We start from the raw sequence: 15,769 nt of genomic DNA on the forward strand, positions 1-15,769 counted from the left end.
GTCTTTTAGTTATACAAAGTCCCAGGTTTTCATTGTGCACTAATACAGCCTCCCAGCCACTGGTGTCCTAACAACCAATGACTGATAAGGAGGATGTTGGGTGCCTGCACAGCATGCTTGTTTGCCCCTGCCCATCCTTGTTAGCACCAGGGTCACATTGGCTGAGTAAGGTCCATTCGCATGTGTGAGACTTGTCATGTGACTTTGGGGTCTGAAGTAGCATGACAAGTTGCACCCCATGTTTTCCAATGAGTACCATTCTTATCTGTGCGACTTCAATTCGCAGCGAATTGAAAGTGGTTCCTGCACTACTTTGGTCCAACTTTCATGCTACTTGAGGGCCATAGACTTCAATGTAAACCCTCCAAAGTCGCACCTGAATGATATACATGCGTCTGAAACAATCATCCTTGGTCAAAGCCAAAGTCGCACTCATCAAAAGTCACATCAAAGTCGTGCCAAAGTTGCACTGTAAAATCATGATGAAAATTGCACAATTTTGAAGTCGCACAAGTGTGAATGGAACCTTAGGGAGGGAAACATTGCAGTACTAGTCATTAACCAGTGTGCAAAGGTGTATTTGCTTTGGAAAAATAAATTATTATTATTATTATTATTATACAGTATTTATATAGCGCCAAAGGGTATACTCAGCGCTGTACAGTAGCAAGGGGGACAGAACATGAGACAATACAGTAACAATACAATACACAAGGGTTCGAGGGCCCTGCTCTTTCGAGCTTACAATCTAGGAGGGAGGGGAAGGTGGTACAGGAGGAGATGGCTGTGGGGGATGGAGTGGTGGGTGGAGTGGAGGAGGTTAGTTGTTAGGTGAGGTCGGGTGTTAGGTGAGGTTGGGGTAGGCTTCCCTGAAGAGGAGGGTTTTCAGGGTGCGCCTGAAGGTGAGAAGGGTAGGTGACAGTCTGATGGATTGGGGTAGGGAGTTCCAGAGGATGGGGGAAGTCCTGGAGAAGTCCTGCAATCGGGCATGGGAGGAGGAGACCAGGGAGCTAGAGAGTAGGAGGTCCTGTGAGGAGCGGAGGGCACGGGTAGGGTAGTATTTGGGTATCAGGTCAGTTAGGTAGTTTGGGGTGGCATTGTGAATGGCTTTGTAGGTCAGAGTTAGGCGTTTGAATTTGATGCGTTGGGCAACCGGGAGCCAGTGAAGGGATTGGCAGAGGGGGGAGGCGGATGTGGAGCGGTTGGTGAGGTGGATGAGTCTAGCCGCGGAGTTTAGGATCGACTGGAGTGGGGATAGCATTCATTTGGGTAGGCCAGTGAGAAGGGAATTGCAATAGTCCAGGTGTGAGATGATGAGGGAGTGTACGAGTTGTTTGGTGGTGTCTGGGGTGTGGAATGTGCGTATCTTGGAGATGTTGCGGAGGTGGAGCCTGCAAGATCTAGATAGCAGTTGGATGTGTGGTAGGAAGGAGAGGTGGGAGTCCAGGGTGACACCCAGGACTTTGGCGTGTGGGGTGGGAGAGATGGTGGCGTTGTTAGTAGTGATGGAGAGGATGGGGGGGGTACGGGGTGGGGGGAAGACCAGGAGCTTGGTTTTGGATAGGTTAAGTTTGAGGAAATGGAGCGACATCCAGTCTGATATGTAGTTTAGGAGGTGGGCGATGCAAGCAGAGAGTGAGGGGGTGAGGTGGGGGGTGAAGAGGTAGATTTGGTTGTCGTTGGCGTAGAGGTGGTAATTAAAGCCGTGGGAGTGAATAAGTTTGCCAAGGGAGGAGGTATAGATGGAGAAGAGGAGGGGACAGAGGACAGAGCCTTGGGGGACCCCGACAGAGAGGGGGAGGGAGGGGGAGGTGGCAGTGTTGTAGGTGACGCTGAAGGAGCGTTGGGATAGGTAGGAGGAGAGGAGGAGAACCGGGAAAAAGCAAATAACGTTGGGTGTCCTACATGTGTGGATGTTGCTGCATTATATAAAACTATTAGTTTAGATTTTTACATTTTAGAATGGGGTGCCTTGAGATTGTGCAGAAATGTAAAGGGTGCCTTGACTGACAAAAGTTTGAGAAACATTGGCATTGACTATGGTATCTGAGTATAATATATTCACATACTGTGCTCTGAAGGTTCTCTCGAACTCCGGAGGTCCATTGACAGCAGGAGGTATCACCTTGTGTTTTATTCTACTTTTTCCTACCAGATTGGCAAAATATGCTGCAATGAAACAACATGAAACAATCAGGGGTACAACAAACACATACAAAAAATATTTTTGCATCATTATTTCACATTGTTAAGCAGATATCTACAATTAGTTAAATAATTTAGGAAAAGGTGCTTTTCTTTCTTCAAAATTTGTTGCCTTGTAGAATATGATTCACTTCTATTCTTAAGTTAAATGGTTCCAAAGTTTACCTGCTCTTAAACCCACTGCCCTATAGATATGTAGACAACTGTCATTAGCCTGATAATTATCATGTTACAGCATGCTTACATACACCAACAAATATTTGAGGGTATGAGTCATTTTTTTTTCCTTTTACATGTGTCACAGTTGAATATTGTTTACTTTCTCCCAAAAATATGATTTGCTTTAATTCCATCCAGCACTTGTGAAAGTACTAACAAAACTAGAGGCAGCTTTGGGCCTAGCCAGTTCTGTTAAAGTAAACCTGTCAAAAACTGACAATACAAACTGAGCATATGAAGAAAACATATTTGAAATTAAACCCAACTGAGCACAAAAAAGTTCATCTAATAACATTCTTCAATAGCAAAAAACATATATAAATCTTTTTTGTGTCACCATATGTCTTTACAGACCCAGCTATTACCTTGCAAAAGTAGCAGTGACATCATCACTGTGCTGCATATAGCCTGTGTAGAGAGTAAGGCCTCTTTCACACGGGTGTTCCGTATGTTCATTTCTCATCTGCTCGTTTACAGATGAAAAACAGACACCTGTGTTTTTCTATGGACTAGCGGATGTAAACCGATGATCATCCGATTACATCCATTAATGTCCATATCCATTAACATCCAACTTTTTGAGCGGAAGAAAACCCTATTTTTCTTCGGCAAAAAACCCGGAACAGATGAAAAATGAAAATGGATGAAAAACATGTAAACAGATAAAAAAAACTAATGTAAACTGATGAAAAACAGATGTAAACGAATGAAAAAACTGATGTAAATGGATGAAAAATGGATGTAAACTGATCTGTTTATTCTTTGAAAAAACATGACTGAACTGATGAAAAAAATGGAATGCCCATGTGAAAGGACTGTAAAACTGTGGCTGGACCCGGCAAGTCCTCCCACTACAGGCTGCCTGCAAAACACTACAAGGGAGTCAGATTGAAGACCAGTCACCCTGCACAAGGAGAGAGAGCACCGGTGACTGGTCTTTATTACAGGAAGCTCCTGCACAGAGGTAAAGTTTCACAATGAATTACTACACAGATCTAGAAGAAATACACAAAGCACACCAAGATTCAAGGGAGAAGATGCTTGCCTTTTTTATTTAAACAGTATTTGTTAATCCTAGGGTTCAGCTCTAGTCAAATTTTTTAAATTTGTTTAGTGCATGGAAGTTGGAACCTCTAATATCTTTATATTTCTGTCTCCATATTGGGAGATTTCTCCATACTTCCTCTTGTACGGGTGTCAGACAGAACAGAAAGTAATGGAAAAATCTCCCTTCTTCCTGCCTAATTAAAAGATACCAGACAGAACAAGAAGTGAAGGGAAATCTCCAAATGTGCTGTCAATGTGATAGTTTTCAGAAAGAACGGGAAGTGAGGGAAAATCTCAGACTATTATAAAAACACACAAAGATTGAGCCTCTTTCAGGATTTTATTCTGTGTCCCTAAGAAGGAAATTTCCCCTCACTTCCTGTCTAGGTGACAGGTGTTAGGCAGGAAGTGAAGAGAAATCTTATCCATGAACACAGAAGTCATTTAAATGTGAGTGGAGTTCTAACCCTTCTTTACTCTATCAAAAATATTTTTGGCAGGAGTAAGGCTTTAAGCAGAGGTTACAATGTTAAAATGATCAGTACCATTCCAGAGAAATAAACAGCTGATTTACTGTATATGCAAATCTCAACTTTTCCTACAAATGTCGATCCTGACCCCTGACCTTCCCATCTCCTGAGCCTCCTTATTGGTCAGATAGGCCATCCAACATATACAAATCTAATTGGAGGCTTGGAAGTTTTGATGGGGAAGGGCCAAGTTGGATTACTACAGGAAAAGTCAAGATTTTAATTTATCATCTCATATATATCAGGGTCTAGTGATTGATTTTCCATACAGTATTTGCTGAAGGCAACATCTGCTTTATACATTTTTTCACCATGTCATCATTTGTTGGAACCACCCAACTTTGTGATAGGTTTAGTGAACCCAAAGCTGTTTCCACTTAGTGTTTTCACTTTCTTTTGTTTAGTTGAATAGAAAAAGGTAATCCAAATGTTACTTTGAGAAGAAAAACTTTACACATCTTTTAAACTTCATAAACATTTGATACAAAACATGAGTACCCACTACTTTCCATAGAACACAGGTGTCAAACTGGCCGTCCACCAGCTGTTGCCAAACTACAAGTCCCATGAACCTTATATGATGAACCTTGTGTGTGTATATATATATATATATACACACACACACACACACATATACACTTTGAAACCACATCAGATCTCAATGTCAAAATATCATGCTGGATATCTATACTGCTATCATTTGATGGAAATGAAAATGATCAACCTACAGAGGACTGAATTCAGACACCCCGAAAAATCAAAGTGAAAAAATGATGCACTAAGCTAATCCATTTTACTGAAATTTCATTGCAGCAACTCAAAATGGTACTCAGTAGTTTGTATGGCCCCCATGTGCTTGTATACATGCCTGAGATGACAGATGGTGTCCTGGGGTATTTCCCCCAGATCTGGACCAGGGCATCACTGAGCTCCTGGATAATCTAAGGCGCAACCTGGCGGCATCGGATGAACCAAAACATGATATCCCAGAGGTGTTCTATTGGATTTAGGTCAGGCGAGCGTGGGGGGCATTCAATGGTCAATTCTTTCATCCTCCAGGAACTACCTGCATACTCTCGCCACATGAGGCCGGGCATTGTTGTGCACCAGGAGGTACCCAGGACCCACTGCACCAGCGTAGGGTCTGACAATGGGTCCAAGGATTTCATTCTGATAACTAATGGCAGTCAGGGTGCCATTGTCTAGTCTGTAGTGGCCTGTGCGTCCCTCCATGGATATGCTTCCCCAGACCATCATTGACCCACCACCAAATTGGTCATACTGAACGATGTTACAGGCAGCATAACATTCTCCAAGGCTTCTCCAGACCCTTTGACTGTCACATGTGCTCAGGGTGATCTGTGAAAAGCACAGGGCGCCAATGGCGGACCTGCCAGTTCTGGTGTTCAATGGCAAATGACGATCGGCAGTGAGCCCACTAGAGGATGTCAGGCCCTTAGGCCACCCTCATAAAGTCTGTTTATGATTGTTTGGTCATAGACATCCACACCAGTGGCCTGCTGGAGGTAATTTTGTAGGGCTCTGGCAGTGCTCCTCCTGTTCCTCCTTCCACAAAGAAACAGAAAGCGGTACTGCTGATGGGTTAAGGGCCTTCTATGGCCCTGTCAAGCTCTCCTAGAATAACTGCCTGTCTCCTGGATTCTCCTCCATGCTCTTGAGACTGTGTTGGGAATCACAGCAAGCCTTCTGGCAATGGCACACATTGATGTGCCATCATGGAGAAGTTGGACTGCCTGTGCAACCTCTGTAGGGTCCAGGTATCACCTCATGCTACCAGTGGTTTTGATAGGTACCCGCTCCCACCTCTGACTCAATTTGCTGTGGCGAACAGACCTGGAGGTTCAGCCCCCCCCTTCTACCCCCACAGCTTTCTGGGACACTTCACAGGTCAAAGAAGACTGCAGCCCATTCACAAAGCGCATGTGTAGTAGGAAACTGGCTGTGAAGCCATAATGCTTCACTGTCGGTTTCCCTTAGTAAAGATGGCGCCCAGCACCTGATAGCTGATTGAAGAATTGACTTGAGTGAGGAGAACTCTGGATGCATGGACAGGTAAGTGGCCTAGTATTAAAAGTCAACAGCTACAGTATTTGTAGCTGCTGACTTTTGATTTTTTTTAGGGGGGCGGGGAAGTTAACGCCTCTTTAAGCAGGCCATAGATTATGCAGTTTTATTTCCTTCCACCAGTTTTAGTAAATCTTGCTCATGGGTGTTTCAATGTAAAAATATTTAATTTTGCTATTTATAAGCTTATAAAGCGTTTTCATGCTGGGCAAATTTTAGTAAAATAATATTTTCTCCAACAAACTTCCAATGACCCCCGCTTAAACCCAGCTGGTATGACCATTTCAAAGGAGGCAAATCAGTAAGGCATTTGTGACATGTCTCTGGTGGTGTGGAGGTCCAGTGGTTGATATTTTGCCTCTCCCAGATCGGTCACCCACAAGTTACTATTTCCAATTGACACCAATGTAGCAATTACATCTAAGAATTGCTAAACTGCCATATATTACTTTTTTGCTTTTGGGTTTAGATATGTTTTAAAGCCACAATGAACTTTGTACAAACACAGGTGACCCTCATCTGAAGAACTTCAGGAGCAGATTCTCTGTACCTGATGGATTGAAAATAGTGCCGAACAGTCTGCTATATTTATACTCGTTCTCAAGATATAGGATATGGTAAAAAATCTAGAGCTGTTCTTGATCAGTTTAAAAATAATACATTTGTAATCTGTTTATGATTAGTATAGCTTTTCCAGCATGGATTTTCCACACAGGGGTCAATCCTAGATTTGGGTGTGGCTGTGGAAAGTGTTACAGCTGTGGGACACCATTGGCAAAATAACCTCACCCTTTTGTTCAGTCTCTAAGAAATGAGATCATCCCATGTCCATGTTTTCTGTCCCTCCTATGAGGTTTTTTCTATTATAAGAGATTGTGGGAGTAAATTGATTTGGAGATGTTCTGTGCACAACAGAATATGTTTAAATGGTGCTTTCCAAACCTGCCCCCCACCAGTGCACCAAGAGCAGAGATGAAAGAATGAATGTCTCCACCATACAGTTCACTTACCTGTTTGGGATCGAAATAAACTGTTGGCAGGACATGAGGATAGACTTATGTGTTAAAAGGATCCATTTTTGAAAGCACCAAAATTTAGGTATATTATATGTAAAGATGAATATTTGCCCATGAGGTGTAGAGTTCTAGTAGCTGTCACAGTAAACAGAGAAGTGCTAGTTGAGGACTAGAACTGGGACTGAAGATTTCTAGATCTGGTGTGGAGAGTTACGCTGTATGCTTGGATAGGGAGGTCAAAATTGGATAGGGAGGTAAAGAACCACTGTCAGGATTATATTGCTGTCTGTCTCCCCATTAGGAAGGTTCACACTCTCTAAAGCAGGGGTCCTCAAACTTTTTAAGCAGGGGTCCAGTTCACTGTCCCTCAGACCGATGGAGGGCCGGACTATAGTTTAAAAAAAAAAAAACTATGAACAAATGCGGACACAGTACAGGAGATGACCAGAGACTGCAGACATACAACGGCGGCGGGAATACTGGGCCGGCTGCTCCATAAGATGCACAGACATTTCCCCCCATGTGTGTCTTATGGAGCGAAATAGTGCCCCATCATTGGTGTCAGTGGGAGGAATAGTGCCCCATCATTGGTATCAGTGGGAGGAATAATGCCACATCATTAGTATCAGTGACACCAATGGTGGGGCACTATTCCTCCCACTGACACCAATGACACTTAACTTGCTGACCCCTGTTCCAGCATGGTGCTGCTGCAGCCAGCATACCTGGTTGCAGCAGCACCATCAGCACGGCACACTTACCTGTCAGCTGTCCTTCTTCACTCCGGCCTCACCCTCACTCGATGTTCATGGGGTCGCTTAGCTCCGCCTCCTCACAGGTGATTGGCCGCCTGTGTGCCTTTCCTGAGCTACAGTTCTGATGCCCAATCACCGGTGAGGAGGCGGAGCCGAGTGGCAGCACGAACATCGAGTGAGGAAGGAGCAGCACATCCTGGACTGGATCGTCGTGGGACTGGGACCGGAGCCAGTTAAGATACAGCAGCCCCCCTGCCCGCCCCTGTACTTAGTGTCCCTTCCTCGCGGCAAATACGCCCCTGCCCGCAGGCCGGATAAATGGCCTCGGCGGGCCGCATGTGGCCCGTGGGCCGTAGTTTGAGGACCCCTGCTCTAAAGCTTGGTTCACATATGTGCATTTTGCATTTGATGCTTTCTCCAGTGCTTTTTGCAGTTTGTTTTGCATTTTTCTACATGCGTTTTTACCGTGTTTTGCTCAGCTTTTTTTTTTTTTTAAAGTGGAATTTTTTTTTTTGTTGCTGGGCAAAATAAAAATGCAAAACGCGGCAAAAACAGTGTAAAAAGGCAGCAAAAATGCACTACCATGCATTCCAGCAGCTTCTACATTGAATTTGTTTGTAGCAAAAACACTGCTTTTTGCTTTTCAAAAAAGTCCCTGACCCTTTCCAAAAACGCAGCAGCTCAAAAAAGGAATAGATGTGATCATATTCCATAGGAAACCATGTTAAATAGACTGTAGTGCGTTTCTGCAAAATGCACTAAAAAAAACATAGGTTTACCAATATTACCAAGAAGGAAAGTAAAGGTGTATCCAAATCCTAAATTACCACCAGAATAGGAATAGAGGGAAAATCCAAAGGGGACACCTGCTACTGTGATAGAGGATTTCCCTCACATCCCCTCTCTTCCCTTTGAGTTTACAGGACAGGAAAGGAAGGGACATGAAGGGAAAAAAAACCTGACAGTGATTTTGAATATTCAATACAAAAAAAATGTCTTTGAATATACTTTACATATGAGGAGGTATCAAAAAGTTTCGAGACTAGTTTTGTAACACGCCAACAGATGGCAGCACGAGGCTGCATGCACAGTCACAGGGAGCACTGACCTTCATAAGTCAGTGTGCCAAAAGACATCATCCTGTGTACTTTTGGAGCTATGCAACTGATGCTATTTTAACCACGTGTGTTGCCATGTCTGCTATTTCATCATTGACAGCAGGTTAGAACAAAGAGCAAATGTGAAATTACTTTAACACTCACCAAAAAACTAAAGACAACTCTGAACTTGTTCCCTAACACTAAAATGTAGTCTAACCCCATCCTTTAAAACATATCCCCTATACTCTTACCCTCCCCTAACACTTAAAAGAGAAGTGCAGGAATCTAAAAAAAAACATTGGTCTGATCAGGGCTGTGGATAATGGGGTACCACCAGTCCTCCTGTACGGGGCCCAGGCCAGCAGGGGGGCCCAGGCAGCTGGGTGAATCGGATGTGGGCAACGAGGGTGATTGGTATAGGAGGGGGCAAATAACTATAACCGATCCCCTGTATGGCTCTCTCTGCAGCAGACAAAAGCTGCCTTCTTCTCCTCTCCCTCTTGCTGACTATCGGCTGCTGCAGCGGGTGTCATACAGGGGATCAGTTCCAGTAACTGCCCACCAGTATCATTCCCCCCCCACAGTGCTACCGGCTTCCCTCTTCTCCTTCTCTCCAGCAGCTGCAAGCACACAATATGTCACATTTACCAGCCCCTTTCTTTTCTGAATAAACACGAGCGATTGGTACCGATCACTCACTGTGTTCTTTCATAACTGAAACATAGTAAACTGTGTTATTTATTGTTTGTTTGTTTTTTTGAGCGGGGCCCTGTCAGGTTGGCTGTATGGGTCCCTGTGGTTTCTAACAGCAGCCCTGGGTCTGATACTGCATTTGTCCCCTGCCGCCTCTAAGTCCAAGAACTGAGCAATCAAATATCCCACAGCTCTCAGTCTTCAGTGAGCAGACAGCCAGTGACTGCTCTGCTCCTCCAGGGCTCACTGGAGCGCCGGGCTGTGGAGAGGGCAGGAGTGGCTGGCTCAGGCTCTCAGTGGCATGCTGAGAGGCTAAGCCAGCTGCTGGTCATGCATCTGGGTGGATCCCAACATTAAAGTTGGGATCCCTCCAGAGCCTGGCCTGGCTGAGTGACTTCACAGGAGTAGTCACAGGACTGTAGAGGAAGATGTAAGACTGAGCCAGGAAATAAGAAAGTAATTTTCCTGGCAGTGCGATGTTGCAGAGGTGTGTGAATCATAAGACTAGAATTACAAATCCTATACCTGCCTAGACAGTTTACATATGTGGATTTCAACTGTGAATATTATTATTATTACTTCGAGTTTATATAGCGCCAAAGGGTTTGCTCAGCGCTGTACAATAGAGGGGGGGACAATACATGGCACAGTACAACAACAACAGACAACGTACGAGGGGTAAGAGGGCCCTACTCTTTCGAGCTTACAATCTAGCTGTAGGCCTAAAGTATCACATTATCGAAAAGTACACTGTAACTTACCTGTATTATTGTAAAAATTACAGAGAGACAGGGAAGATCTGTGTGGTAAACAAACTGTTGAAATTGGAATCTTTGTTTCCAATGAGAATAACACAATATGCCAAAGTAGCTTTAAAGTTCGTAAATTAAAATATAACCACAGCACCCATAGCAAATACATATTAGCATGATTGACTTATGTTCATATAAATGAAGTAAAGAATTACTGATTTTTCTTGAACAAGGTAAATATATTTGCATAAGTGATCATACCAGAGGGTATCTTATCAGAGAATACAAGATAAAGGTATTACATGACATAATATACCCTTCTTTCCTCATAGTACAAAAAAGGTGACAACCTAGAGGGGTACTTGTCTGTTAATTCACTGGATTATTTTTTATATTTATATATATATATATATATATATATATATATATATGAATATATTTTTTTTTATATATATTTAAATAAAACATATAGAAAAAAAAATAATAAAAAAAAATATATATATATATATATATATATATATATATATATATATATATATATATATAAATAAATCTGGTGAATTAACAGACAAGTACCCCTTTGCTGGAATATTTCAATTTTTTAACAAACCTTTTCTTTGGAAATTACATTACAGAGCATATGATCAAGGCACAACCTTACTACATATCCTCCGAAGGGTGCCTTTCAAATTAAATCCAAAAGATACAGGAAGCACCGCTAGGATCAAAAGGATCTTACCGCCCAATATGGTGACCTTTCAAACAGGTAATAATCAAAAACATCTGATAGCTTCAAGGATGCTTCTGTCGTGAGAACATCTGGTCTTACTATTGTTAGAATGTAGACAGAAGCGTACAAGGTCCCAACACACTGAATTGTGTAGAAAACTTCTCCCTGATCATCTATTCTAGAGACATAGATAGGAACCTTACCTCTGGCACACATCAAGGCTTATCATGGCCATTGACCAATGGCTCAACAGAGTCCAGATCTTACCTAGCTGGCAGGCAGACAGCAGAGAAACAGCAGCAAGCAGCTCAATGTCCGCAGCCATGTTGCTAGTATGAAAGAGCTAAAGAGAGTAAAGGGGAGATCAGCCTCACAGCTAGCACTACACACTAGAGCACGCCTACCTCATCCGTGTATGCTACACATTAACTCTTGCAGTGCTGACAAATTCTAGAGCTTGCTCTTTGCTGTAAAGATTAGAAAAGCATAGACACTGTCAATCAAAAAGTTAAAAAGAAAACATTTTCTAATGTACATTGACAATGTTGTATTACACTATACTGTATATTATAAGACATATACTCCAAAGATATGCTGATAGGTTAATTGGCCTCCGTCTAAATTTGCCCTTTTATTATACAAGATTTTTACAGAAATATTATCACTCTTTCTTGGGTTATAGAAGAATGTTTTACTTTGGAGCGTATTTATAAAGCAATGAATAAAGTAGTAAATCTGATTTTCACCCGACATTTACTGCACGTGAATCTGCCAGGTGCATGTACACTGCTCACAAAAATTAAAGGAACACTTTGAAAACACAGATCAAAACAGAAAACAAATCAGATTTCAATGGGGAAAACATATCATGCTGGATATTTATACTGATATGGACTGGGTAATGTGTTAGGAATGGAAGGATGCCCCATCATTTGATGGAAATGAAAATTGTCAACCTACAGAAGATTAAATTCAAAGACACCCTGAAAAAAAAGAGAAAAAATTATGCAGCAGGCTAATCCGCTTTGCTGATAATTCATTGCAGCAACTCAGAATGGTACTCAGTAGTTTGTATGGCCCCCGCGTGCTTGTATGCATGCCTGACAACGTCGGGACATGCTCCTAATGAGACAATGGATAGTATCCTGGGGTATTTCCTTCAGATCTGGACCAGGGCATCACTGAGCTCCTGGACAGTCTGAGGTGCAACCGGGCGACATCGGATGGACTGAAACATGATATCCCAGAGGTGATCTATTGGTATCAGTTCCTTCATCCTCCAGGAACTGCCTGCATACTCTCGCCACATGAGGCCGGGCATTGTCTTTCATCAGGAGGAACCCAGGACCCACTGCACCAGCGTAGGGTCTGACAATGGGTCCAAGGATTTCAATCCGATACCTAATGGCAGTCAGGGTGCCATTGTCTAGCCTGTAGAGGTCTGTGCGTCCCTCCATGGATATGCCTCCCCAGACCATCACTGACCCACCACCAAAACGGTCATGCTGAACAATGTTACAGGCAGCATAATGTTCTCCACGGCTTCTCCAGTCCCTTTCACATCTGTCACATGTGCTCAGGGTGAACCTGCTCTCATCTGTGAAAAGCACAGGGTGCAAGTGGCGGACCTGCCAATTCTGCTGTTCAATGGCAAATGCCATTCGAGCTCTATACGTCCAGCTGATGGGTTATGGACCTTGTACGGCCCTGTCCAGCTCTCCTAGAGTAACTGCATGTCTCCTGGAATCTCCTCTATGCTCTTGAGACTGTTCTGGGGGACACAGCAAATCTTCTGGCAATGACACGTATTGATGTGCCATCCTGGAGGAGTTGGATTGCCTGGTGAACCTCTGTAGGTTCCAGGTATCACCTCCTGCTACCAGTAGTGACACTGACCCTAGCCACATGCAAAACTAGTCAAAAACAGTCAGAAAAGATGAGTAGAGAAACAAATGTCAGAGGCCTCCACCTGTAAAACCATTCCTGTTTTGGGAGTCGTCTCATTGTTGCCCATCTAGTTCACCTATTGTTTATTTCATTAACATCAAAGCAGCTGAAACTGATTAACAACCCCCTCTGCTACTTAACTGACCAGATCAATATCCCAGGAGTTTAATTGACTTGATGCTATACTCTGAATAACCACCTCCCGCCTGCCATATAGTCCAATGACAGGCGCAAGGTGGTTCTCTCGTTCTGGGAGGACGTCATATGACGTTCTCCCATTCTCAAATAAAAGTATTAGTCCCCCTGCACTCCACTGGTAATGATATAAACAATAGTAATAAATGCAAGCTGCTATCACCTAATACCTTATACCTGTTTCCCATATGCTGTGGGTGTACTGCAGGTGCCTGGGTGTCCAAAGATGGCATCTACCAGAAGTGCGTCAACTGGAAATACGTCACTGCGCAGTAGAGAGTGCTATATTATTCCTTCATCCTTCTTTTACCCCGCTGAGGGTCCCCTTTTTGCACTACAATTATAGGTCACTCATTGATTGCACTTTATTACCGCATATTCTCTATTGTCAAGCATGATATAGAAGCACCATTCTGAATTTTTCATGTACATGCATGGTCTGCCTTTTGTTTGTGATTTATACATTGGTATATAAGATTGTGTTATTTACTTGTTGTTAGTTGTGTATGTGTAGCGTTTCACCAACATTTGAATCTATTGTTCTCCCATTCTCACCGCGCATGCACGGTTCAGGGAGCGCGCAGCACGGCGATCGGCAGTGCGCTGTGTTTCGGACACAGCGGATCACCGATCCATGGAAAGAGCCAAAGATGTCGGCTCAGTCATGTGATCACCTGTGTCCAATCACAGCTGATCACATGTAAACAGGGAAATGCCGGTTATCGGCACTTCTCTCCTCACCAGCTGTCACGCTGACAGCTCAAGAGGAGAGGAGAGCCGGTAATCGGCATTCCGCGGAGGGGACATCTACACTGCTCATCAGGGCACTGATGATCAGTGTGCCCTGATGATCAGTGTAGCCCCAGCAGTGGCACCTGTCAGTGTCCATGAGTGCCAGCTGTCAGTGCTCATCAGTGCCACGTGCCAGTGCCCATCAGTGCCACATCAATACCACATATCAGTGCCTACCAGTGCACATCAATGCCACATATCAGTGCCCATCTGAGCTGCCTTTCAGTGTCACCCATCAGTGCCAATCAGTGCCACCTATCAATGCCAATTAGTGCCACCTATCAGTGCTGCCAATCAGTGCCGCCTATCAGTGCCCGTCAGTGCCGCTTATCAGTGCCAGTCAGTGCCACCTAACAGTGCCAGTCAGTGCCACCTAACAGTGCCAGTCAGTGCCGCCTATCAGTGCCACCTATCAGTGCCATATATCAGTGCTGCCTTTCAGTGCCCATCAGTGATGCCTGTCAATGCCCATCAGTGCCACCTACCAGTGCTTCCTCATCAGTGCCACCTATCAGTGTCCATCAGTGCAGCCTCATTAGTGCACATCAGTGAAGGAGAAAAATCACTTATTTACAAAATTTTATAACAAAAACTAAGAAAAAACTTTTTTTTTTTTAAATTTTCAGTGGTTTTTGGTTTGTTTAAGCAAAAATAAAAAACTCAGCATTGATTAAATACCACCAAAATAAAGCTCTATCTGTCTCAAAAAAATGATAAAAATTTCATATGGGTACAGTGTTGCATGACCGCGCAATTGTCATTCCAAGTGTGACAGCGCTGAAAGCTGGAAATTGGCCTGGGCAGGAAGGGAGTATAAGTACCCTGTAGGCTTGTGGTTAAAAAGTGCTCCTTTAATTTTTTTGAGCAGTGTATTTTTGATGATAGTGACTGATTCACCACCAGTGATTATTTGGTTAAAGTCACATTCACTGTTTTATAAATACATTCCCTTTGTGTGGCAAAAAGATAAAAACAGGAAAAACCAAAATATTAATTTGTTTATGTGGATCTTTTTGCAATGTCATTTCTATTACTTCTAGCTGCATTCTCACAAAATACAAATAGCTAACTTTTTGTTGCTCAGCTAAAAAAAATGAATTTTAATAATAATACAATGAAAGAGCTAGTATAAACATTTTGATGAAAAATAAATAAGTTGTCTATAAATACTAGACTTCCAGAATCTACCAATCTATCTGGTGCTTGCAAAATCCCTACTATGACTTCCAAAACTCCCTAAAAGGGAGCTGGGTGTGCTCGCTGACCCAAAGGGTATTTAAGCATCAGCTCTGGAAATATCTGGTGCTGTTTTTTCCTTATCAATCACCCCTTGTTACAAAGGGCTATAATAATTATCCATGTGATTTCCAGACCTTTGCTTACCCAGGCTGACCTGATTACCCAGTTGGCTTTACTGCTACATGGCAGCTGCAGAATCATGTATATAATGTGATTCTGCACTTGCTGGTTGGGCGTGTGCGTGTCCCTGGCATGCTGCTTCTGCTGTGATTAGTCACAGCACCTGGATAGAAAACTGGTTACAAGAGTGCGTCCAGGGTGTGGTGATATAGCGTATCTTCTGAATGGTCTGGAGTTGTAAGTGGGGGACTCCAGGGTTCTGTCCTGGGGTGAATTCTGTTTGACTTGTTCATAAAGGATATTGAGGCTGGTATAAATAGCTCAATCTCAGTGTTTGCTGATGA

At 43.2% G+C, this 15,769-nt stretch overlaps 1 protein-coding gene across 2 annotated transcripts in view; it reads right to left on the minus strand.

The window, feature by feature from the left end:
- Window positions 1–11,508, minus strand: part of MGST2 (microsomal glutathione S-transferase 2) — a 37,913-nt gene extending 26,405 nt beyond the window's left edge. Inside the window, exons 1-2 of one of the 2 annotated variants that reach the window (XM_089693894.1) lie at window positions 11,400–11,508; window positions 2,070–2,169 (exon numbers count right to left, since the gene is read on the minus strand). In XM_089693894.1, the coding sequence (XP_089550020.1) occupies window positions 2,070–2,169; window positions 11,400–11,457 (158 nt within the window). In that variant the 5' untranslated portion in view covers window positions 11,458–11,508. Of the gene's footprint in view, window positions 1–2,069; window positions 2,170–11,335 lie in introns of both variants that reach the window. The other variant, XM_089693895.1, reaches the window with a different exon arrangement.
- Window positions 11,509–15,769: the final 4,261 nt, after the last annotated feature.

Source organism: Staurois parvus, unplaced genomic scaffold, assembly GCF_062004578.1.
Source record: "Staurois parvus isolate SC_StPar_1 unplaced genomic scaffold, SC_StPar_1.0 ptg000639l, whole genome shotgun sequence".
Lineage (NCBI taxonomy): Eukaryota > Metazoa > Chordata > Amphibia > Anura > Ranidae > Staurois > Staurois parvus.